The 26,674-nt window shown below is 41.3% G+C and overlaps 1 protein-coding gene and 1 long non-coding RNA gene across 3 annotated transcripts in view; one reads left to right on the plus strand and one right to left on the minus strand.

The window, feature by feature from the left end:
• Positions 1 to 5,016, plus strand: part of LOC142924021 (uncharacterized) — an 82,766-nt gene extending 77,750 nt beyond the window's left edge. The window contains exon 2 of the long non-coding RNA XR_012941154.1: positions 4,234 to 5,016. This is a non-coding gene — a long non-coding RNA (uncharacterized LOC142924021). The remainder of the gene's footprint in view (positions 1 to 4,233) is intronic.
• A 988-nt stretch (positions 5,017 to 6,004) lies between these two features.
• On the minus strand, positions 6,005 to 24,126 carry CCDC73 (coiled-coil domain containing 73). Of its 2 annotated transcripts, XM_076065324.1 has the most exons (18): positions 24,070 to 24,126; positions 21,502 to 21,638; positions 20,914 to 21,066; positions 19,100 to 19,171; positions 17,255 to 17,326; positions 16,989 to 17,024; positions 16,464 to 16,538; positions 16,242 to 16,280; positions 15,279 to 15,414; positions 14,855 to 14,934; positions 13,572 to 13,700; positions 13,154 to 13,213; positions 12,734 to 12,838; positions 12,112 to 12,222; positions 11,318 to 11,458; positions 8,774 to 10,829; positions 7,993 to 8,126; positions 6,005 to 7,352 (listed from the first exon to the last, which is right to left on the minus strand). In XM_076065324.1, the coding sequence occupies exons 2-18, from the start codon at positions 21,604 to 21,606 to the stop codon at positions 7,131 to 7,133; spliced, it is 3,726 nt and encodes a 1,241-aa protein (XP_075921439.1). In that variant the 5' UTR covers positions 21,607 to 21,638; positions 24,070 to 24,126; the 3' UTR covers positions 6,005 to 7,130. The 2 variants fall into 2 exon arrangements, with proteins under 2 accessions (XP_075921439.1, XP_075921441.1); XM_076065326.1 differs by lacking the exon at positions 16,464 to 16,538.
• Positions 24,127 to 26,674: the final 2,548 nt, after the last annotated feature.

Consider the following 26,674-nt stretch of genomic DNA (forward strand, 5'->3'; position numbering starts at 1 on the left):
TTTCACAGCAAAAAACTACTGGCAAGTGTAGTTATAGCTAGGTATGTAATGATGCACCGTTTTATCGGTTAAAATACATGATTATTCTCGATAGTACATTAAATCATGTGCCTGAGAGTCGATGATTTTCCATTTATGTAAATACGTTGCAAACGCTACGCCAGTGTTACATTTATCCTAACGGAGTGAACAAAACAAGACAGAAAAGGTAAAACAATACATAGGCGATGGTAAAAAATTGCTGACAATAAAAACGATTTAATCTTCAATCAAACCATGGCCCCAAACAGTGGCATGGATATCGAGTGTGCAGACGGTGCAACTGCGGGGGCCCATGGCTCCAAGGGGTTCAGATGCTGTACTATAGAGAGGGTTGAAGTTAGACGCAAGTGGGATGGGGGCAGCATTGAATTATTTGCACCAAGACTCATGTCAACCACGCTGGACCACTGACCTCAAAGTGACGATTCATCAAATTGCTGTGGTGGGGAGAGAGTGGATTTTTGCAGGCTTAGAGCGAACAGCGGATGAGGATGGAACGGATAACGATACGTGAGCCTGGTGTGGGGAAATCGTGTGCGACGTGACCAAATGAGACGAGTGTAGGAAACGCCACAAACCGCGGGACTGGAATCCCGTGACCTCCGTTTGAACCACACGGTAATGTCCCATGTGTGCAGCAGCGGCAGCACTGTGGAAGTGGTAATCCGAAAGGCCAAGGAATTGCCCCTCCTGCTTGATATTTAAGACTCAAAAGAACCCTGGCGTAATCCCGCAGTGGCCTGTAGCGGTGAACGCGATGATAATTTACGTGGCCTGGGCAAGATCAGATCTGTTTTTATTTGTGAGCAGCCCTTGCTGTATACTCAAGCATCAGACAAAAAATACGTACGCGAACAAATGCATTCACTTAACGGTCAATGCCGTCTCGGTTTAACTTAACATTAATTTCTCTACACAAGTGGTAAATACAACTTATTGCACTTCAAAGCCCCCTTTTGCTTATTGGTGCTGCTACACACTCAAAACAAAGTGCCGGTAATATACGACCAAAGGAAGAACAAACGTTCACTACATGTAATAAAAAAGCTTTTTAAGACCTTCAAAACCCATTTATTAAGGGAAGTGCTCCTTAGGTAATTCCGCTGGCTCTGTCATTGCCTTGTTATTTTTTGCCGGCTGATGTAATGGCACCAGCCTGGCTTGGGTTGACGCGCTGCTGCGTGGCTGCGGGTCCGGTGGTGGGGAGGCTCGTGTAGGTATCTCTTGTGCGCGTGTACGGGGCGAGGCGTGCATGGGGTGAGGAAGCAGTATACGACGGAGCTGTGTGTGAGAGCCGTGTACGGGACGAGGCCAGTGGCGTGACTAGCGGTGGGGGCAAGGGGGTCCCTTGCCACCCCTCCACCACCACCCAGTGGCCAAAGCGACGAATTGGGCCCCCCTTGACAATCACCATGAGATATGTTTTCAACAGTGTAAAATAAAAATAAAACACTAATTTTATAACGCGGTTTGAATTTTTTTTTATTAAAATGCTTTTATTTAGTAGTGGCCATATTTCGCAAAGCCGATGCGCCACCTACAGCGTTAAATGTTTGAGCCCGTAGGCGATTGCCGCACCCCCTGAGCGGACGATGTAGTTAGTTACTATGCCACTGGACGAGGCGTTTACGGAGAACTACTTGTTCTCCGATGAACACGGTTGGCTACGTACGGTGAGAAAGAAGTTTAACATGCATACATACAGTACTCCATCCCCACGCAAATAGGGTCAACATGCGGGCAGCGTTGAATAACCTGACACAACCTTGTGGCTTGACAAAATCTGGAACTTTTGCATTTGTAAAAGTTTGAAATTTTTGTATGTTGAGTGGATGCATTAAGTGTGATTATTCTACATATGCGTTTGCAGCTGTACAGCAGCTCTTCGTCGATGTGTTTTTGGCTTGTACATGTACCACGTGTTGTTCAACATTGTCCGATGTTTCACCCCATGTGCTGTGAGCTTCTTCAGCATGTGGAACAAACCGTCAGACATTATGCAACAATAAACACAGTACAACCTGAAAACACATGGGGGAGCTATTTAAGTTGTTGTTTTGAATTAGAAATTACCCAAAACTGTAACATTCATCTCTAAGCGCAAGTGCTTTCACAGATTCCGATCAGCCCCAGTTTGTCAGGGCTGCGATGATTTTTTTTGCAGCTGATGCCAGCAAGACAGAAGATTCACTGCACTGTCTCAAATAAAAAAAAAGTAGTTAGAATTCTGCCAGGGCAATATGCTCTTAATTAAAACCAGAGAGATGAGTCTATTGGGAGATGTGCACGAGGAATTTTCACCTCTGGCTGCCTCTTTCATTTTTCTCTGCCTTCGCTGGCCGTTGGGCCAATGTTTAGAGGTCACATTGAACCCTGCGCCTGTGTCTATCATTCGCTCTGTAGTTGCTCGCACTCCCACAGGAAGAGTAAATTGCACGCGCCGACAGAGCTTTGAGAGTGCTCGCGGGCAGCCCCATAATAACATCATCGCAAGCCAACAGTGGCATGGACAGCCCTTTACAAAGCAAGAGTAGAACCCGGGCCAATACAAACACTGATTTACTGAAATAATTACAAGTTCCTAAAGAAACAACATGGGACACTTTCTAACACTGATAAATAACAGTTATCAAGTGATGGAGTTTATTGATTTATATTTTCAACAATTGTTGTTAGGAAAGGTGGATGTTTTATATCACACCTGGTCGCGTGAAGTTGAAGTCCTCTATAAAAAATGTCAGTGGTGCCGATGTCTCTTATACAGGGTGTACGAGAAGTTCCTATACCCGTCTTGAAATCTTTTATGACTGTCAAAGGTAAAGGGGCATCGGGACTTTGTACCCACACTGTGTAGTGTACAATACCACTGGCTCTGATGAGTAAAATCGATATTACAGGTGACGTTTTGCATAATGGCTCTCGTTCATCGCGGCATCTCTCTCCAATGAAAAAGAGCGATTAGGAAAAGGTTGCTGAAGACGGAATGTAATGAAGGGCCATTGTCCAAAACGTCACCTATTATAATCGCTTTTCCTCTTTAAGGCAGCGTTATTGATTCATGTTTTGAGTTGTCTTCATTTGTGCTTATGCACCACTGCCAACGCAGAATCACAAAAATAGTGTACAGGTTAAGCTGCACTCAAAAGCTGAGTACGGTAAAATGATTGAAACCAGGTTCTTTCAAGTTATGAATGCCACTTTTTGTTTTGTGGCAAAGCATCAGCATTACTGTAATTAAATAATATTCTTCTGGCACAAGACACTTGGAAATGCTACATCAGACCATTGAATTATAGATTTACAGTCACACTCAGCACATGTGTGTACGTTATGGTATTGTCACAGTGCTTAGTGCACCGTTCTTTTTGACGGCGTGATCTGAGTTCGATTACCGACTATGGCCAACAGTCATTGGCAAGTGATATCTGAACCGGTCCCCATTGCCTCCATTCGGTTGATGCAAGTTTAAATGTGTGCTGTATTGGTACAGTATGAATACACTGGGGAGGCAGATTCTGCAGGGTGTGGTGTGGATGATAGCCACACCAGCCCCCTTGGGCACTGCACTGGCCTCAATGGGCGCTCGCTAACAGCACTTGTTCCAGCAGTCTTTGATCTGAACCAGGTTCTTGTTGCTGCCACTTTTGGCCATTGGAGATGGCTGATGTGTTGTGTGGAAGAGCATGAGTGTTAATGTCTTGAAATAAGTACGAGGGAGTATGTTGTGGAAGAGAAAATGAATATACAATGGTTGGTTGATTTTATCACTCGCCTTGTTTCGTCATGGCACAGTCCACGTGACAGCAGCGAGTACTGGTGGATGCAAACACTGGATCTGAAATGCAAGGATATGGAATCAATTAAAAGTGAATACTGGAAAGAAAATAATTACTGCAACCCGGGCAGTGCAATGCACGACTGAAGCAACAGAGCGCCGATAAGTTATTAGCTACGAACGTATTTTTTTAAAATTGCATGTGGATAACTGACCCCCCGTGTATTCAAACACAGCTATCTGTTTTAAACGGCAACAAAAAATATGGTCCATGGAAACATTCCCAAACATTGTTTGAATTTGAATGTTAATGCATTCTCAAGCGTATGCGCACGACCACACACGTTATCTCTCACAAAGGAATTATATCCACATGTATACGTGCAATCGATTAACAGTGATGTTTGTATTGACAGGATGTTGAACTGCTTTGGTGGTGCCAGGACTGCGGAGAAACTCCGCAAACGCCGCGATCCCCTCCCGGCCCCCGCACTGAACACACGCCCGCACGCAGCACACCCACGTAGTGTCCTGGCGGGGGGTTGCCTGGCACCTCGGGTTTTAATCCGAAGGGCCCCTAGGGGGAGAGTCCCACGGTTTCCCAGTGCCAGGAGATTGGCCGACCCCCACCGGACGGGTTACATTGCGGTGCCCCTAAATTGGCTTAAAATTGTATGGGCGCAAAAAGAAAAGGTTCCCCGAGCCAACCGCAATGAGTTACTCAAAACATTGGGGGGGGGGGGAGATGGAGGGTGGATTAGGCATAAAGAGCAGAACCGAAGGCTCGAACTACTGGGAACGGGAGAATGGGTGGGAGGCATAAAGAGCAGACCCGAAGACTCGAACTACGGGGCACGAGAGAATAAAGTTGGGAGCCCCGGGACGATGAGTTTAGTTGTCTACAACCTCCGGGCCATCACGACCCACTCTCTGCCTGCCGTCCTGCCTCTTCAAGCCGCTCACAGCATCCGTGTGATGCCAGCGAGTGCTGCTGCTGCGAGACAGTGATTGGGCAAGGCTTCTCTCGCCCTTCTCCCTCCGACTCTCTCAGTGTCCGTGAGACGCCGCGAGTCCAGTTTCAAAGTACGTGGTAGGACGTTCGAGTAGCTGGGTTCATAGGGCATAGTTACGCCAGGCTCTCCTCGCAAAATACTCCTCCAGGTAGTGTATTGACGCCATTAATAAACTTTAGTTCAGAATATCGGTGTAGTGTGATTTCTGTGTGTGGGTAGAACCTCGGCGTGGTGTCTGCGATTTGTATGTGGTGCGTCTGCGCGGGGGGATCGGGGTGCGTGAGAGAGCGAGCGGGGTTGGTGATTTGAGCGTGTGTGTGGCGAGGCGAGGCATGTATTACAACATATACGGCCGCCGTTGGTTGCGGCGCGTGTTTACGCGCGTGTGTGTGGGAAAACGCGCGCCTGCAGCGCCGCGTGCGTGGGGCAGGGTGCGATTACACCTGCTCGCGCGCGTTTACACAGCGTGTTTACACAGTAAAAATAGAGGCGTGCACCCATATTCCTACCGCCGCCGTTCCTTTTCCGTTAGCATTGCGTGCACGCGGATTAGGGCTTAACCACTCGGAGGGGCGCGTGCATATTCATACCGCCGCCGTTGCTTTTGTTCAGCGGCCAGCCTGTGATGGAAATACGCGCCTGCAGGGGCGTGCGCGTTCGTTTGTGTGGTGGTGTGATGAGCGCGCGGGAGATAACCCCGGGCGGTGGTGAGCCAGCCACTTAGCCATGTCTCTGAGAGAGGGCGCTGGCGCGGGGGGGGGGCCGATCACTCGATCGGCGGGGGCCCGGCGAGAGGCGGCCGACGAGGAGGAGGGGGGGGGGAGTGGAGGGGGTGGACGTCGCGCCCCGCCCGCTCGCAGGGAGGTGGACGTCGGCTTCCACAGTTTCACACCGTACGTTGGCAATCGTGTTAATTGGAGGTGCGGGGGAAGGGCAACACACTAAAGACTGAAATTTGTAAAAAAGAAAATATTTAGATTTGAAAATAATTCAGCCATAATTATTTTGAAGTACCTGACAATCAGTAGGTTTGTAATCGTGCGCACAACTTGCTCCGACATATGCTTCGGAAACATGGTCATTAACACACACAAAAATCAGCGAAAACAGAAAATTTTACAAAGCAGAGAGAGATTCATGCGTGGAATTTCAGTGAGAGATACAGAGGCGTGTATGGATTAAGATAACATACTGAAGTAAATGACATTTTATTAAAGTAACATGACCTACTCCAAAGCATGCAGCCAGTGTGGAAGATATAGTCTTGTACATCCCTAAAAGAGTGCCTGGAACGTGGTGTGCAGGGCACCCATTTACATTGTGACACGGATTAATATACTGCAGTGTTTTGACAGAATTTGAAAAGCCATCATTGCACTGCAACTTCAGCAGAGGATTTGAAGCTCATTAAACAACGTTTAAAGAAGCATGTAGAGATGCATCAATTCCTGACGAAATGATGATTCTGACACTCTTTATACACGCATCGAATCTAATAAGTTATAACCTATGCAAATTGTATTTTAAATTCTCATTTGTTGCAATTGCTTCACATAAACCCTGCAGATATTAGAGATGTATACATACACAATAGTAGAGAAAAAAATATATATTCTTGGATCGAATTGCAAATAAATATTCTAACAAATCATGCAATTACAAGGTGATCAATCATATGACTAGTCGAGAGCACAAGGGATTCATCCCACTTACATTACCAGTTCCGCTAAGACACTATTACTACACTTCTATGAGCACTGCTCCGATGTGTCATTATTTTATTTGACACCCTATTTGTGTTAGGAAATTTATTTAAAATATTTATCCAAAACATTAACATTCCATTAAGGTGGACTATTGCAAAAAAGTCTAAAAAGCTTTTGAAACATCACGTCAAATAGTTGTTTGTTTAACCAGTGACTAAGATAGCAAGCATGCCCAATTGGTAGTGGTTTAAAACGACGAATGAAGCACTACATAGATTACATAACCTAAACATGTCAAAAAGCATTTGTAGAACATAAAACATAACCAATTTGCGAAGTTTTTTATTGTATTACTATAATAAAACGATAGTATTAAACACTGTAGTTAAGACCTTAACATTTAACAGCAATAACATTTAACAGCAATAAACATTTCAAATATTTGAAACACCTCTAACGACCGTTACCACTTTTGATTCAGATGCTATGCCAGCGCAATGCTGGGAAGATTACGATACTTTTTTTTAAACTTTGATGCGTAAAGGACATGCAGTGCAACTTGGTTTTACTTGTATATTTGAGCTTCAGAATTTGTCATTTCTTTGTTAGTTTTAGTATGTCCACATTTAAGAATTTTTGTATGTCTGTGATCTTATTTCCTATAGCGCAGTTGTCTTCTTCGTCATCAGAAAAAGCCACCAGTTCCACGTCGGTGACATTGTGTTTGGCCTCCAGTCTCACACTGGGGCCAGGAAGCACACACATGGGAGCAGTTTCGTGCAACGCAGAGGCGTTTAATTTCTTCCCAACGGATTCCTATAAGAGACCAAAATAGATTGTGCCTTATAATCATATGGACTCTGTTTTGAAAGTACATGATAACAGGATAAATAACCAGTTGTCCAGAAACACTATCCAACACTAAAAACAGCGAACAGTTTTTTTTCAGGATATGTGATACAGGGATTTACCATTTGTAAAAAAAAAGGTCTTTGAACAAATTGAGACAAACTTGTTTAAAAAAATGTAACCTTTGAAATAACAGCCAACTACAAATTAATGTAACTTAACATTTTATATATATTTTTTATAAACGAATTATGAAAAAGCACGATTATTTATATAACTACACCACAATAAGCAATGTTCAATCAGGGGTATGGTGGAAAAGGAATACCAAAAATCCATTCTTTCATTAAAGAGTGCCACGTTTTTCAGTGACCGATCAATCAAGTTTGGAAACGACATCAATCCTTTAAATAACACACTAGCCATGACGGCAACAAACATAATTCAGAAATAAAAGAAAACCGTGAAGGTGAATTTCAAAGGAAGGGTCGTCATCCACAGTACTGCAGCCAATGCCTGCTGGCACGCAGACAAGCGCTTGCTGGACATGCTCGGGGCGTGAGCTCATGCTGAGCGGTCTCGGCGTGGTACGGGGTGGTTAGCGTACGCGCTTGGACGAAGGCTGCTCCACGTCAAAGGCCTCTGCAATCGCATTCCATTCCCCGCTGTAATCTCTCTTCCGCTTGGCTCCGCTGATCACGTCGCCCGGGAAAATTCCCTGCGGCCGGTTTCCAGGAAGACCTGCGGTGGGCGCACAGAAAACTGGGAAACTATGAGGGCAATTGTTGGGGGACAAAAAGCAGGCATCACTACGTGGATGGAGACACCCTGCACGGAGCTATTAATGTCCAGGATAAATCACCCATTAGCACAGAGTCTTTATCCATAGTACACCCTCGAAAATATCTCAATGTCACGTGGACATATATCAACTTCATAAAAAAATAACTGCCATGAGCACATATGCTAAATGGGATACCTTTCTGTAAAATATGTAGCATGGAATTTTTTTAATGAATTAAACACTGGCGTGAACGAGCGATATATATATATAAATCCATGTTATAAATTGCATGTTTCAAATGTGGTCAATTGGAATATTACCACGTTTATTCAATGGAAACAGTATTTCCTTTAATATTTCACTCCGTGTAAAAAAAAAAAAAACCTTTAATGCCATTCCTGATAAACATGCCCTGGAAATCAAACGTTCCCTTACTTGTACAACGTATTTGAGATATAACTGCCGTCTAGATGATTTACAAATTACAAAAAATATGCAGGCTAAAAAGAAAACCTCCACACTAAGCAGGGAGAAATGTCCTTTAGCCACAATGCAGCAAAGTCTAAACAGTAATTAATATGTATGAATGTTGCACTCGACCCACCAGAATTAAACTGGTGTTTCACAGCAGCGCTTGATGAAGAGGATCTTGCCCAAAGGTCATTGTGTAAGATACTTTTCGTACTTTGATGTGTGACACCATCCGCAGGAGACGTAAGCGTATCGTGAGCAGCAGCACTACAGGTGCCTGCAGTGGTGTTCTTGTGCTGTGCGATCTGTGGGGCTGCGCTAGACAGCTCACCGCAACGCCCCCAATATTTTCTGTCCCCAACACACGCGTCCCGCTGTGTCGCATTCGAGGTCGATGTGAGATATGGTGAGCAGCTTTGAGTGTGGGAAGTGGGCGTTTTGATGTCCTCTCTCCTTGAAAAAATTTGCTTATACATACTGTAATAACCAGGATTTGTAGCACGGAACGATGTCAAGGAGGAGATGCTGGCAGTTTCTGTGGCTGGATCCTTTGCAATGCACTTTTCTAGCAAGTTGTTACTTTCCGTGTTACTGCTACTCGTTGGTTTATGTGAGAAAACATTTAGAAATTCACGTAAAGATAAAGTGGTCACAACTTTTGGGGCATCAGTTGGTGAACAGACATTGTGTTTGTCATCTGTAATGGATTGTCCCAGCATGGAGATTTTTCCATCTGCCTCGTCATACTTCTCACCTATATGGGAACACTCAAGTGCAATTGGTGACTGATCTGGCAGTTCTGTTGGAGCACAGCCTTTAGTCTCAGGATTAGTCCCTGTACTGTCCACAGCAACGTGTTCAAGTGGCATAGGTGTGACCATCTCCAATGACTGTGATGGCTGATGCACAATTTCATCAACTGTACTTGCTAATTTAATTTTAGGTGATAGACCCTTGATCTCTCTATCACCAAAAGCATGCGAATCAATGTGTTTTTCTGCTATTGAAGAAGCATCAGTAACAGTATTTTCTTCACAAGCTACGATGTCACTTTCAACGGCCAGCTGTACTTCAGTGCTCATGCTTCTTACTTGCTCACATATTTCCACACCACTGGCACTAGAATCAGCATCTGGTAGAGCAATGCACATTTCCTTATAAGTGGTAGCTATTTCGGTAGCTATGTTGGCTAGGTGAACAATTGGTAAATTGACAGAGGCTGCTCCTGACTCGACACTGGTAGAACTTTCTTCGTGACCGGTTACAAGTTGGTTGCCGATCGCTTCAGAAACTGACGTAAAGCTCTCTATCCCCTCATTGGACGATTTCGTTAAAAACGGAAGTGCATCAGAAACACAGTCTGGGGCCCTATGGGGTACCGTGGAGCTCTCGTTTACATTGCCAGCAATCCCAACAGTTGCAAGCTTAGAGCTGGCTCCTGCTGAAATTAGCTGGATATCAATGCTAGCGGTTCGATCTGCTTTGTTTTTTTCACCTAATATTCCCTGCTCACTTATCTCATGAGAAACGATAACATCGTCTTCGTGCTGTTCTTCCGACGATAAAGCTCTTTTTTCTTTAGATTCTGGCATTGCGACACTATGTTTGTTAACAGTGGGATTAGTTTGTACGTTTGAAACATTTTGCTGACATAAATTCTCGGAACTATTAATTACTGTTGTATTTTGCAACAGTAAATTTAGTAACTCTGCCTCTTTCGTGACCTCACCGATGTCTGCCATGACTTGTTTTTCAGGAGCGAGCAGATTCAAATGTCTTTCTGTTCCCATGTTTGTTATTGCAATGCAATCTTTAATTACATGGCTTTGCGTTTTTGTTTTCTCTTCCTGAGCATCCGAAAACTGAGGACTTGCACACAGCACAGGACTTGCGTCTGATGGATTGTCGCTTGTAACGCAAGCGTCTGCGCAGGAAACGTCATTTACACGTGGCTCCGATTCTTTCTGCTCTTCAATTAAAATGTCAGTGTTTTTCAAAACCTCATCGTCAATAATTTTAATTGTGTCACTAACAGTGCACAGGGTTTGGTTTTCAGACTGCGTTCCCTTTGATGAGTATTCTTTGTTTGTTTTGCAGAATGCATGTATCTCCAACTCTCTTTCTGCAAGACTGCTCTCCAAACTGTCAATTCTCATATTTTTTTCATCTCCTTGGTAGCTAAATGAATGCTGCAAAATAAATCACAGGATTTAAAATAAAAACGTAGGACCACTCATACTAAACTTTTCACAGGATTTGTGGATAATTAACATTAGTGCTTTATAAATGCTCGCGGATATCTTTAAAAGGACATGCCTCCACGGGCTCATTTGCTTACTGCAGTATTGAAAATGTGTGTGCAAAGATGGAAAAGTTATATCTGGTTACACTAATACATCTGCAACTGTTTGAACTGACTGCTGTGGGATAGCAGGGGTCACCAACCAGTCTAACTTTACAAATTCCTCATATTACAGGTGCAGTCATAACAGGTAACTGAAAAATACAGCTCTCATTTCACAGTACAGCCAAAAGTGATGCGATTCAGTTACACATTCCATCCAAACCTGCATCGTGAGATCTGGATCACGGATTGAGCAACACCAGTCCAGCTCATCCAGAAATATAAAAATTACTTTCCCAATTCCAATAAAATGTGAATGATAAAGGGACGTACCTGGAGGCCTTGAATCTTTCGTTCCTGCTCTCTTACTCGCGATTTGAACTTACAGTTACTCTCCTCTATTTCCTGAAAGCTGCGTTGCAGAATGTCATACTTTAATTGCAATGACTCAAGCTTGAGTTGCTGTTTCCTATTCTGTAAACAATGACGCAAGCTTAAGTCATATGTGAAGTTCCAGTCAACTCGTCTCTTAATATATAGCCCCCTTTCTCGATCCAGTAATAAAGGTCTCCCCTATACCTGTTTGCCAGAGGGATTGTTTGACCATACTTAACGACGCTAGTCAGTGCAGGTTGGTGAAGGGGGTACAAAGAACCGCTTCAGATTCCATGGCTGGTGGGTTCATAGGGCGCCGCGGTGCACAGATGTTAACTCCCTCGCCTGGTCTGCAGGAGGTCGTGGGTTTTATCCAAACCCTGACACCTGTATATTTGGAGTTTGCAAGTTCTTTCCTTGGTCATGTGGATTTTTCTCCGGGTCCTCTGGTTTTTCCCTCCACATTTACAAACATGCGTTTAAGAGTATTTGGCTACGATAAATTTCCACATAAGTTACTTCGTTGAGTTATGATTTGGGGCCAGGTTGCTTCTGGTAAAAGAGCTATATAGCTCAGTGGACCTTACTTGGTTAAAAAAAAAAAGCACGGCACACTAACCAATGTGCCACTTCCCAAGCACCCAACACGTCTCGAGGTATACCTACACGGTATCTGCTCGCCATGCGCTAAACTGGTTAAACACATCGATGCGTTTGAGCCGATATATGCCATATGGATTACAGGCAGTTACCTCTTCTTCAAGGGTCATTGTTGTGTTTTCAAAGCGTCCTTTTATACTCTTGCAATTTTCATCTTTCTCCATCATGCGTCCGTTTAGTTTTTCGTTGTCATCCTTTAAAGCCTGACAACATTCAATAAAATACTTATTGAGCAGTCATTTAATGGTATTAACAATTTATTTAATCAAGGAAATCGTCAAATGTCGAGGTTTGTTTTCAGGAGGGTTTTGCATTGGAATATTTACCCAATTACGTTTAATGAGTGTCATGTTTGTGGAGAAATACAGTGTAGCTAGAGATATCCCAATAATGCAAGGTATAATACCAAAATGTCCATTGACAGGTTTCACTGTCAGCTCCTAGTCACCTCACCTCAGAGTCACCTAATAGATTTAAAACACTCCTCTAAAAGCAAACTGGCCAAACATCCCAATACAGGACCTGATACAATATTTTGACTCACTTGTGGCTTTCCGGAAAAAAATATACAGCACTTTTAATAACAATATTTTACTGAAAAATAATGTGATCAATTAATCTACAGATATTATGTTTATTGCACTGAAATTAAATTAAGCAAATGAGTATATTAGTAAGGAATAGCGTTTGATGTGTTTACAAGTCATTTGCTACCTGGTTTTCTTGTAAAAGTGAAACATTGTCTTCTTTAGTTCTGTTCACATGCACACTTTGTCGCTCAATGAGTCTTTGTGATTCTTCAAGTGCTTTGTTCGTTTCCTATTTTAAAAAAAATACACACAATTTTAGATCAATTCCAAGTCAAGTGGCCAAGCCGGTGTCCACATGCTCTAAATAGCATGGGGTGACGCTCATCTTTGTCAACAGTGCTGAACCAGTAGTGGAAATTCCAAGTTGCTGTGATGATGACCAGGATAGCCATAGGACAGGCATTCTCAACTGGAAAAAATACTCATTAAAGCAGAGTTGTAAACATGCCATGATGAAATGCGCCTCATCAGCATCTAGTGAAGACATTGGCTTACAATATAAATGCAATGCTGAGATTTAATTGCAAATCATTATGTTAATTACCTGTTTTTCCTGTCGTAATGCAGTTATCGATTGTGATAAAAGTTTCACTAGATCCATCTCCTTTAAAAAACAGACACATACATTATAAAGATCATGAAAAAGTATATTTTACAGTACTTTAAATAAATAATTTATTGCTCTGTTTGCACGTGGAATGTATGGTACTCATAATCCCTCAAACTCAATTTATTGGAAAATCTAATTGCTGACGATATGTTAAAGACAAAGTAGTAGACCTTTATTTAAAACCAGGTGAGAGCCCATTGAGATGAAGAGTGAAGAGATCTGGGTCAGTACAGAATCAGAACACACATGGATTATGCAGGTTTAAAGCAAAATAAATGAACAAAATAGAGAGCATAATGTACCCAAAACATAACACATGTTTAGAGTAAGATCAAACTGAGATGTATCGAACCTTCTGCAGCTGAAGCTGTGCCTCTTCCAGTTTGTGGTGCCTCTGATTCACCTCCCGCTTTCTCTCCTCCAACTTAGTCTGAGTGTCAATCTTTGCCCGCAGCAATTCCGCAGATACCTTTTGCAGCTTCTGAACATGGACACCAATGATTCATCATCATCAGCCAGGGTCAATCCACTGCTGGATGAAGGCCGACCCAAGCTGTCACCGTCTTACGAGTCAATTATCCACCTAATACCTGTACACGACCTGATGTCATCACTCCATCTCCACGGTGGATTGCCTCTCATAAGATGTACCTCATTTGGCTGCCACTCCAGTGTTAGTCTCGATCGCTGGCCAGTATCAGAAATGTGTTTTGCACTAGCCCAATTACTTTTCTTACCAATGAAAATGACATATTTAACAACATCATGTTCTTTACACCATGTGTTGGCTACATACTCAAAGACCAACGATTACTATTACATTGGAAGTGACCGGGTCGTAATTGTCAGTGTGCTTGCCATTGAACCGGTTTACACAGGCACAGTGGTGCAATTATTGTCGGAACTTATTAAAGCTTACAATCGGCTTTGAAGTGGATATTAATACTACTGTGTTGACACATTTATGTTGTTTCGTATACTTAACCATAAAGAAGGAAACATTGTACAACGACAGTTATTAATGATATAGGACATATTACATTCAAAACTGTTTTAAAGAAAATGCATTAAAAATACCATGCTTGTACTGATGCATGACAAAGACAATCAAATAAAGAATACTTAAATCTCCACCACTTTACCGATTTTCAATTACATTTGATTAATGGGGCTTTTCATGCATGGTCACGCCCTGCGCATGGGCCGTTGTTCAAACGTTAGTAATCCCTCGCGACACACAAGAAGAATCAAAATAACACCCCGAGAGGGCACGCAATCTCGAAAAATAGAAAGACAGAGATGGGGGGAAAAAAAACGATTTAAAATCTTTGCAGGGGAGCTGACAGAAGGTCAGCAGAGCAGTTGACGAGACGCAGTCAGGTGGGGCTGACGAACAGCGCTCTGCAAGTGTTTGTCACTGCGGGCTAAGACAAAGATATGCCTATTACACCCTTACCCATGTAGTAAAGCTCACCCCCACACAATGCAGCCTCAGAGATTGCAAGGGGAGTACTTATGTTACATACGTTGTTGTTGTTTTGTGAGCTTGTCCATCACACTTTATGTTACGGGAACGTAAATAGTCAAAGTGGCACCAGGGATGTTCAGGAAACTCACAGCCAACCATACGCTTACCTGCCTGAGCCCCTCCTCTATGCATCCTTGATGCTTGTTGGTATACAGCAGTTTTTTGTTTAATTTCAAGGACTCTTGGACTGTGCAAGTCAAACAAATACAATAATGTCACAAATACCATATTCTGAAGATTATGTAATACCCCGGAAAGTAAGATGCTCCAGAAAGTAAGACGCACTCCAAAACTTTACTCACTGTCGACAAATGTATCCTAAAATTGGTCACACATATACACACCTACCAGATTTTAATATACACCTTCAAGTTTCGCTTAAAAAATACCGGGGGGAATAGTGTCTCATTATCCAGAATATGTTCATGTTTACAAGTATATATAAGGCTAAAGTTTTACAGAGAAGAAACACAAAGGAAAATAATTGTAAAATGTGATCTTGGTATTGAAAATAATGGTGCTGAATCTCACCATTCCTTTCCAGCATATCCTGTGCTTGCCTGTAGGTCTCACACTGTTTGCTGACGCTGGAATGCAAGTTAACAACCTCTGATAACTGACTGACTACCCTTTCTCTGCCAAGCATTTGAAGTTGAAGCTTTTGATCCTAAATAGGATTTGAAAATACGAGATAAAACGGAAAACATTCATGTAAGCACTGACCTTTCGCTGTATACAATGTTACAATTTCCTCTGATACAAAATATATTCCGCAATACGATGGTCTATTTTCCAATGTAGAGGTTAGTCATCATCTTCATCCATTATCTATTCACTGTTGGATGAGGGCCTCCCCAAGCCATCATCATCATCCCGAGCAGCTCCTACAATCCACTGTGGATTGCCTCTGGCTTGTTCTATCCTACGACTCCTTCATTAGTCTTGACAACCGGCCATCATCCCTGACATGTCAATCTTCCTTACTTTTATTCATAGTCAATATGATCTCTCAATTATGTCCCTATGTTTCAACCAGTGTGCATTTCCCCATGTTTCTGTGGGCACTTTTCAGATTTTGTTTCCCGTTTAATGAGATTATATTCCCTTCGAGAGGTTGTAGTACCTGCAGCTACATCATTAGAAGATAAAATAATTGGTGATCCTATGTCACTAATTACTCGTGCTCCTTTGGAAAGAAGACAATGAATCATAATTCTTACTTGATTAAACAGTAAATAGTGACTTGTATAGTAAATTGCTAAATACTCGTGTCTTTAATGTGCTTTATGTGACTGCTTTCCGAGTGTCTTCATTTTGTTTAGCAATTTGTTTTATTTTCACTTGATATTGTACAATTTATTGTGATGCAAAGTAAAATTTGTATATGTGCATTTTATTAAACGTTATTATTTTCTTGACTCGTGTATACATTACCTAAATTAACTATACTTTCACGATAATCATTGAGGTACTTAAAACAATAATACAACATACCTGGTCAGCAAGCTTCTTTCCCAAAGAATGCACAGATAACTGCAACAATTAAAATAGTTGAATGTGTTTAATTTGTTTAGTGACAGAATTTGATGTATAATAGATGCATGTCTATTTTTTTAAAGCTAAAATTCTGTTTATATTCTGTATAAATTAGGATTCAAACGACAGCTGTGTTTTAATAAAAAGTAAATGTTGTGTAAATTTCTCAAATAAGCTTACATTTTGTGCCTTAATTTTATCTTTCAAGATGTTGACCTCTCTCTCTGCAGCTTCAGACAAGAACTGAAATTTGTTCTGTGGATTTAATACAAATATTATATCAACAGAAAATACGCTTTCACTGTAAAAAGTTATTGGAAAAGGTGGCAAAAATTTGCCTCATTTGGACCAAGTTAAACGACCGACTCTTTTTAAGTCGTTACGGATTGCTATTTTTTTTACCTATACGTTTACACAGCAAGAGGGACCTCATCAAATGAGCAATACTTATCCGTCTGGGTGCATTAATAGGTTGCGTAAATGCAGTAGATTGAATGGCGCATTCTGAATGCATTACTCATGAGGGGTACTAAGAGAGTATTTCCGTGTGTCTAAAATGATCGGGGCTTCACGGAGAACATTACAGGTTCCGTGACAATGAAATGCTATGGTGGCGAGGGAGGATACAGACCCAGCGCACACTTCCCATGTTTATCATGTATGGTCCCCATTGCCATGAATACAACCCATGCATTTTCACAATACCTTCTCTGCCTCCAGGCTCTCGAGCTTTGATTTAAACTGATGAAAAAAAGAGAAAGAAAACATGCTTCACACTGACGACACCAACCAATATGTCATTAACACTGCGCGGCGTGCGTTACAGGCTGCGGGCACCAAGGGTGCTACATGATCATCTCAAATTAATGAAGCACGGAAGACATTGACACATTGCGGGTCACTGGGGGTAGGGGTGTTGGGGGGGGGGGAGGACGTGTGGGAAACCAAGCACCCAATCGCCACTTGCAAACCTGCTTGTTTATTTTTGTGATTTCCTCCAAATGCTCTCTCAACAAACTTTCACGTTTACTGGCCAGCGTCTCCTGAAAAAGTGCAAAACATACTAAATTGGTTTGTGTAATTGATATAAAGTATACAAAATCATTGCTTTGTTAAAGAATAAGAAAGAATAATTAAAGTGTTGGTTATGTGTTGTTAATTAACACAAGTTACATGCAATTTCACATGCATATATCGGGCTAAACAATTATACAAACTACACATACCTGGTCATAAATCTTTATATATGAAGCATGCAGTGTTTCCACTGCATAAGTATAGCCTGTGCAGTAATATGATTTTGCTATTGAATCCGAATGTGAAAATTACAAAAGTTTAAAACAAATAATGCACAACTCAATAAGTAACACTGATAATCAAGGGTCACACATACGTTCAAATACAGATGAATGTTTTTATCAAACCCAAATTTAAGTTCAAGTTAAATGTGAAATTATTTTAAAGAAAATACAAATTCCAATGATGTACTGTGGTGCTACTCTGGGAGGTGTTTACAGAAACTGAGCTGGTAATTCATAGTTTTAACTTAAAATGTGCAATGACTGACAACTTCAGAAAATGTACACAGTATACAGAACATACATGTAATCAATGCACCTGATGTACAAATATAATCCCTCTTCATAAAAAAAAACATTTCCTGAAAATGCCTCCGTATACACTTCATGTTCAATATCATTGGAAATATCTCTATCAAAAAATAAGGGCTTTAAAACACAGAATATAAAAAAATCTATATATCTTCGGGATTTATATCAAACGTAGTTAACATTGCAGGTCAAGTCCAGCTATTATATTAATGCAACTTAATTAACCTTATTGATAATTTCTCAAATGTTTCACATCGTACATTTCAGAAACATGGATTATTGTCATAAATAAAAATTTCACGGAGCAATTAAAGTAAAAGGTTATTGTTATCTATGGTCAGTAATTAATGCTGTTAACTGCTTTTTTATTGTCCATCAATGCTAATAGATAATTTCACACCACAAAGTCCAGACCCTTTATAAGGCAAAGACATTTATCAGCTTGACTTTTGCAAAGTCAAGCCCTTCAAGTCACGGCAAATTCCTGCACGCCATAGAAAGACACTAAGACTCCAATTTATAGACAAAATGAGTTAATGTGCTAACTACACACAGATGAAAATATCACATTCATTCAGGATTCATTTTAGACCTTGTGTTGAGCAATTTAATTTGAAAGATGTTGCACTGCATAAGATGATGCCCATTATTAACCCATAAGCTCCTCACCGAGTCTCAAGACTCTTTTACAGATTCTGCATTGGGATGTTTGGTCAATTAATTAGTGTTTGGCATATTTCGTCACATGTAAGCTTCAGTGATGCTACATTGCACCTAATGCACCATGGTTCTACTCTAGTTTACAACAGGGGTTGGGATTGTATGGCATGTGGGCCATGGCTGCCCCAGAAATTAAATTAATACATCCCCTGATCTCAAGGCCTACTACTTATACATAGACTGCAACAAATATTTATCCATCACTTGAAGCATCTCAGCTGCACTTGTACCTGACAACATTTTTGTAATGTTAGTATACTTGGTTACTTCTCTCACTGCAAAAGCCTCTTGTGGTGACAGAGGTAGATGAGCTGCGTGCCAATGCGTGGCGTGCCAAAGGTATTTTCAATTCTTAATTGGCCCTCAGTTAAGAAAGGTTCCCCACCCCTAGTTTACAATAGGCAGGTATTAATCTGAGAAAATTGTACCAGCTGACTTGTGAGTCTATAAGATTTTTTTGTTAATGACACAAACGTCTTGGTGTACCTTTTGCCACTCTAATTCTTGCTTCTCTGTAATCATTTGATTGAATTTCTCCTCAAAGTGACGCTCGGATTCCTTGGGGGGGGACACACACATAAAAGTATTATCTTCAGCAGAAAACAAAAATAATTAAATTAGTCCTGAAGTCCATTAATTTTCACTCCTATAAAAGTACCAAGTTCACAACTCATGATATATACAATACATATCTGTTACACTTACAAGACCTATGCACGTTAATTATTGCAACCATGAAAATTAAATTTAGAAACCTTTGTCATTTTGCAGGCCATCAAGGGAAATGAGAAACAGAGATCATGGCATACGGAGGAAAAATTACACAGTAGATAAACCATTAATAGCTCAAATAATATTCCATGTAGCCAGAGACCCATGGCGTATACATCAAGTGACTCCAGATATATGAATGATGCAAGTGACCTGTTATGACACCAAGCAATTAAAATATGCTTCCTTGTGATAATATAGGTCATCATTTTCTTTGTGCTGCACAATTTGAGATGCACTGAGCATACATCAAGTGAATGGGTCTTTTATTCAGCCAAAGCAAAAAGGGCTCCGGCACATCACCATACTTTGAGCAATAAAAAGTTTTATAATATCAAGGGTGACAAAATATTTAGTGTTTCCTCCACGCTTTATGGATGGATTAACAGCAATATTCGTGCAGCATCAAGCAGCAAATGTCCATCCCGTGTGCTCATATATGGAACCTCCTGTGTTGCAACGTAATGTATGGTGGCAATAAAGCTGTCCTGGGAAGCGCATCTCAATAAAACGCCGTATAAAGCTGACAAATGGGGGATTACTGCTTTGGCTATTTGTAGATGTTGTTTAAAAGCACATATGTATGTGCAATAAAACAAGTACTTTCGATAACCTGCTAAAGCAAAAACTTCTGCATTTATGTGACTATGACTTATGACATGAGTTGTGCATATGCTGAAAAAAGGAAAAACTGGACTGATAGTTACTAAAATAACTAGTAGGTCCAGGAATAACATTGCCTATTTGATCAATTACATTCATGTAACCATGTATCTAAAGTTTAATTTTGTATCTATCATAATCTACGATATCAGTATACGTTGATTTCTTTAAAATAAAATATGAAAAAATATGGAAACATAGTACTGAAGCATATTGCTAAAAACAGTGATTCTACACATATGAAGAAACAAAATACCAAAGATATAAGGCCAACATTTTGCCAATGAAAAAGGTCTAGAATAAAGGTTTTACAAAATAACCCATCTTGACGTTAACAATCGCAAGAGGTGAATGCCAAGCCGGTGTTTACAAAAATGATAACCACACAGATGCAGAATGGAATGAGATGCACATTCTACTTTATTTGAAGTGTAACACATCACTGTGCACATGATAAATACCAAGCGCTGCTACAAGCGAGCTGTCAAGTTATCACCAATTCAGCGGAGCACAGCGGCCCCAAAAACCCAAACCCACGCCGTACCAGGGCCCGTAATGCCCAGCTGCCCTGGCCCACGATAACAATGTTAATAACGTATTTTTTGGACCACCTCTGGGCTGCAGCTGCAGATCTGTAACCTGCACCTTGCGCAAGATAAAACGCGTGTCACGTAAAAAACATATGAGAAGACTTCACGGCCACCACCCCTATTGCGTAGAGCACTAATCTACTCTAGCCTCTGCCCATAGGGCATAAAAAAACCACAGCTGGTTCATTTATTACGACCTGAGAAAAGTCTGCCATTCGTGAACCCAGTGTAACCTCCCGGTGCAGCGACGCGTAGCGCAGAGCCAGCCCAACTCACCCTCCGCATTCTCAGCTCCTCAACCATCTCCAGCAGGCTGGTCTTGAAGTGCAGCTGACGGACGGAGCTGAACAGACTCTGCTCGGGGTCCCGAAGGGCACATCCCAGGTCTCCGTTGTTCCCAAGCCTATCACTGGTCTGTTCACCCTCAACCTTCCCGGGTAGTTAAGGCATTCACATTGGTTAAAGAAAGCACAAAAAACTACCGTTCAGAGGTTATAAAATTTAGGGCAGGGAATATTTTGGGGATAAAATAATTGTTGAAAAATACAAGGCATGAGACAATTTTATCAGTATACCTAGTGATTTCCCACACAAACTTTGGATAACTGTGAATAAATAAAACTTTTATATGAAATAGACAATATAATCAATGGATGCTGCTGTAAAAAAATGCACATGTTGCAACATGGGAAATCACCAAATTATATGGCCTTGATTAATAATGAATTGCATCCTGTGACAGTTGCCAGATACCAGCCTTGTTTGTGTGCAGGAAAGGAAAGTAATTGGGAGGACTAACACCTGACCTTTGACTCCAACATATGCCAGGAATTTTGGCCAGAAAAAAGGCAAGAAAGGTCTGACCTGAGATGCTTTAACTTTATGAGCCCCATGAGGAGACTCTCTTGGGCAAGTATGGGGTTGTTCCATTGCTGTCCATGCAGACACAAGTGAGCTTGTATGATCCATTTTGCGGCCCCAGTCTAGGATTGTTAAGCATTCTGCAATGACAACACAGATAGCATCTGATTGATTGTGTTCTCTGCCTACTGAAGCATGGGAGCAGGCAAATCGGATCCAAATTGCAAGATTTAAATGGAATTTGGAGATGCTATCGGTTTCTGTACTCCAGTTACAATGTGTACATTTCATAAAAATCGCACATTACGGTCCCTTACTCTACAGTACGAATGTGGTAAACAACTTAAAATTATGGAACATATCGTATGCAACTGTCCATTACAATCACTCCCTGGTAATATCTTAGTGTCTCCTGAAGCTCAACTGGATATTAAAACTCAACATTATACAATAAAATGTTGCTATTCCTTCATACACCATCATTGTTAACTGGGGAGGACAACGTACAGCCTGTGGGGTGAGTTGGATGCGGCACGTCACTTTTTTTAAAAGTCTGTTTGGGTAGCGTGCCCACGCTGTATTGCCCCATTAAACATTAAAGTATACAATCTTCGAGCCAGTCTAGTGCTTTTGGTGACATATTAAACTTTTCATTATTAACACAATGTTAATTTCACCAAAACAAAACAAGCCCAGCATGATTGTTATTTTATGGCGTACATTAATTTTGTGAAGTATATTAAGTTGTATTGGCTTTTCTTCCACACAAGTCACGTAACAAAATTGTACCAACACGAGACGAAAATCTAATTTAGAAAAAAAATAGAAATGTCAGTGCAACATAAATCTTTGTACAAGTATCCCTCGATAGTGACAGGTGTGTGTCTAATCTGAGTGTTCATTAAATGTCTTCATACATATTCCGTGCTGACGCTATAGATAAGCCAAATGTTAATTATGAGTAAGTGCTACTGCAATGTTTTAAAGTACAGCTATGACCTTTATTAAAACTTTCATGGATGATTACCAATCTCTCAATTGCTATTATTTTCTGGCCATGATGTATGAAACTTTGAAAAGGTTCAATACTACAATGTTTTTTATAACTCTTCCACTCCACTAAATCAGAGGCAACTTTATTTAGAGCATAAGAAAAATGTTTTTACATTTGGAATCCAATGATCAATATTGACTTATGATTCTCAAGGTGTCAAATAAGCCCCGTATTTGATGTGCAATTGGTCTCTGTGGGCAATTCAGAATTTAGACTTCTCAGGTCAATACTGCAAATGCATTTTGCAATAAAAATTAAAACTGTGAAATGCATAAAATAAAAGCTATTTGTGGTAACCATTCGGCATAATACCTTTAATGGCAAAATGGCCATGACGGTACAGTACAGTATATTGGTACAGGATTTCAATCAAGCTGGTTTGCCCATGCCAAAGAGCCACGGGAGAGTGATAATTCCTTATTGCTGGACCTCAGCCATGAGGGCAAAGTCCACGTTTCTATGGCAGGATCTCGTGAAAAGGTCGAAGTGCACTATTGCGACGCTACTCTGGACACCTGTGAAACACTGGATATCAGTGTAATAGCCTGGTAGCTCATCGGATTCCTCCAGTCTAGTTACAGATGATTCTACTCTCCCTGAGGCAGTTGTGTTACATCGATATTCCTATGGCATTGGAAATATTTTAATTTATCATGAAAAAGGTATAACATCTCCCCGCTGATACTCGCACCTTCAAACTAGTATATTCGATGCCAATATCGCAGTGTATTGTTTGCCTATGAAAAAACTCCCAGCAATGTGCCAGGATCTTGCCAGACCTCGGCAGGCAAGCGTGGATTTTCCGGGGCATTGCGTGGATGGGTCACCGCCACCCACTGAATTCCAATGCTTCCCCGACTTTTGGCAAATCCGCACTGACCGGCGTGAAGTATTTAAAACGATACAATTAGTTTTTATTGTACCAGGTAAGGCACACTGAGCTAGCTTATAGGGCTCTTTTTTTCTTTCAGAATCGACTTGAGCTGCACAAATAACAGCTCAACGAAGTTGGCTTATCGCGTGGAGACGAATAGCAAATACTCGCGCTGCGTGGGGACGTCTTCAACCAGCAGTGGATTGACAGGACTACTACACATGTACAGTACACAGAATCGTTATCCTCAAAATATTGTAGTTTTTATTTGAGTTTTTACATGGAAAACGTTATCATATTCTATCGTGTGCGTTTGTGCACACATTATATCTTTGTATTTGGGTGCTAAAGTTCACGTTTTGTTTAACTTAAAACAAAATGTTATGATTGTTTAAGCCTCCAATAAGTGATTTAAATTGGAACATTTACTCTTTTAACATTCCGTACAACGGATACGGGACATCCCCCCCCCTCAGCCCATACGTATCAATTCTACCAAAACCAAATCAGATGCTCAATTTACAAATAAACTAAAAGTTTCGTTACACAAACACCGCAGCTTGTTTGTGTACAATTTCTTTAACGTGCAACATTTGGTGAAAAAATCCGTGAGATTATTATTGTTTAAAATATAAATACCCACCACGGTTTGCCAAGCGCTCGAGACGTTACGATACGCTGGGGGGGGGGGGAATCCTCGGCCAGTGATTGGTCGAGGGCCGTGTCACGTGATCAAGGTGAGTTTTTTTTGTATGGTAATCGGCAATCAAGGAATGGTCGAGCGCTCACACAGTGTTACAAGTGCCGGATTATAAGACGCAACCCCCTTCCCCTTGATAATATAATGATAATATAATGATTTAAAGCTTTCGTGACTGCAGGGATTCATATTATTGGTTCTTTCGGTAAAGTCACGTAGAAGGGAAACAATAATATAATTAAAATAGAAAACAATAAAATGCTCACGACGTTTCGACTGCAACACAAGCAATCATCATCAGGTGTGAAAACCACAGCAAGAAAATTTGAAAAAAGTGGCGATTATTTTTAACGTTAGCACCACGGAGAGCGATTTGAGAGTTTGTTCAAATGTACGAGTTCATCTATGTTCGGAAAAGAGGAGGGGGGAGACGAAAATAATGGATGCGGTCTGAAAGCCACCGTAAGCGTGAACAATCTCTCCCCTTACTTTTGCATTTATAGTTCAAGTAAAAGTTCAAGGGTTGCGTCGAATAATCCCGGTAGATCTGCTGCCCGACCAGAATTGCAACTTGAATCACTACCTATGAGATCTTCACTCAAAACTGCTCTAGAGCAGTTGTACACCCCTAGCTGCCACTGCTATTCAGTGGCTTAGCATATGGCTCTAGGGTTTGGTGTTATAATTTATTTATGTAGTTTATTGTTAAAAAAATCGGTCAAAGTCCCTATGATCACTGTCACATTGCATTTATGGCTTTTATTTTGGTGATTTTTAAAAGTTTTTTTGGTTTGGCCATGTTTTTGTTTCTTGTAGTACGGAGTTTGACTGATGGCCTAAATCTTAGTTGTCTTGTGGTTGTTGTTGTTTGACTTGCATCCCACTGGGATTTTTGCACACAGCGTTGGTGTATGGTGCTACTTTTTTGATGTTTTTTTTCCTGGATTTTCTGTTTGCACAGTCACATAGTCACTTTAAGATGTTTTCTTGTTCGTGTTTTTGTTTGTTGCGGTTGCACCCGATTCAAGAGCCGAATGGCTCACAGGGCTATACCAAATAAATGGAACAATGAACTATTAACTATTTGTGCAACGTTACTGATCGACGGTCGCACCTTAATGGATTGGCGTTGTCCTCTCAGGAGCGTCTGATAAATATGGTTAATCCGGCACAATATACACAAATACAGCCAGTTGTGTCCATCCCCCTGATGGACGTGGGCCTCCCCACACCGTGTAGACAATGATAAGTATCTGGCCATACTTCCCCACCAATGATCGATGCAGGTTGGCGAAGATGAGCAGATCAATTGATTTTGCTGTAGTGCCTTCTACTGATCACATCGCCTACTCCGACTGCCCTTTGGTCCTATGTTGGTGGTCACCCATCCGAGCACTATCCAGGCTCATATCTGCTTAGACTTATGAAATCTGATGAGATCGGACACCTGATCCCGGGTGATTTTAGCCGTAGGCGCAGTAGAATGGTGATGCATGAAGCCACGCGCAGGTGTGTTTGTTAGGCCATCTGATTTAAAAGGATGGACGGGGGTCAGTAGGCTTGGAGTTGGGTCATGTAATAGCGACGTCTTATTAGCGGACAGCAAATTAATCCCAGGTTAACTTGCTCAGTGCTTCCACAACCTCTGCTTTCGGGGTTGTGTGTTCACAACTGCATTTGCAATATATATTAAAAAAAAACCCCTTTGTGTGATTGGGATGGTTGTCCGTTCACACGGATATTATCAGGCTGTCATTACTACAGGGTAGCGTGAAGACGCATCTACGTGTGTGCATGTCCGGGTCGCATGGAGGGTTTTAATTCAGTCGGGAGTTGTCCGGGGCTGAGTTCTGGAAAATGTCCCAGCTCACATGCACACATTGAACTGTGAGATTGTCACATTTATCTACGTGAAAGCTCAGATAGATGTTTTCCTTCGTTAAAAATCGAATGAAGGCTGTAGGGAACTAATGAACAAAGTATTTGTAAATGGGTATTAAAATAAAGATATTATACGTAATTTTGCGTATCCACTTCTGGATGTTCACCACAAAGACGTGTGGTTAATGCAGACTTGATTCCTTGCAAAAAGTTTCTATTTGGTGTTTGAACATCTTAACACCTCCTCTTGTATTGTCGGAAAGGGTCAAAGCTGTTCTTATCTTTTGTACATACTTTGATACTGGCAAAAATGTCCCATTTGGTTATGGAAGGTTGGCGAATATTTGTTTGGCAAGCCCATGACCGTGTAACATACAGTATCACCTTCCACTCACGTTAGCTGTGGCCGGCAATCAAACTCAGGCCTCCAGGTGCAGAGTGCTGTGTGAAAACCATCTGCTCCATCCTGAAATGTGCATTAGCTACTAAGATTCATACAGTCGCACAAGCTTCTCCAAACTCTGATCAAAGTCTTCGATGTTTTACAGATTTAAAAATAAGTGTATACATTTCATTTGCTATCTTCAGTTATCACTACCGTGCATCACAACGAATTCCATGGAAGACCATTAGGACCTGCCCAGGACCTAAATGCTTGTACTTGATG

This window comes from Petromyzon marinus, chromosome 7 (assembly GCF_048934315.1).
Source record: "Petromyzon marinus isolate PM22_M1 ecotype Great Lakes invasive population chromosome 7, UKy_Petmar_22M1.pri1.0, whole genome shotgun sequence".
NCBI lineage: Eukaryota > Metazoa > Chordata > Hyperoartia > Petromyzontiformes > Petromyzontidae > Petromyzon > Petromyzon marinus.

Coding starts and splice junctions, on each gene's coding strand:
- CCDC73 (XM_076065324.1), bottom strand. CDS start 21,606: ATGGATCATACAAGCTCACTTGTGTCTGCATGGACAGCAATGGAACAA. Junction 16,281..16,463: donor ATAAAATTAAGGCACAAAAT/GTAAGCTTATTT, acceptor TAATTGTTGCAG/TTATCTGTGCATTCTTTGGG. Junction 13,701..14,854: donor TAGAGGAGGGGCTCAGGCAG/GTAAGCGTATGG, acceptor GTCCATGTTCAG/AAGCTGCAAAAGGTATCTGC.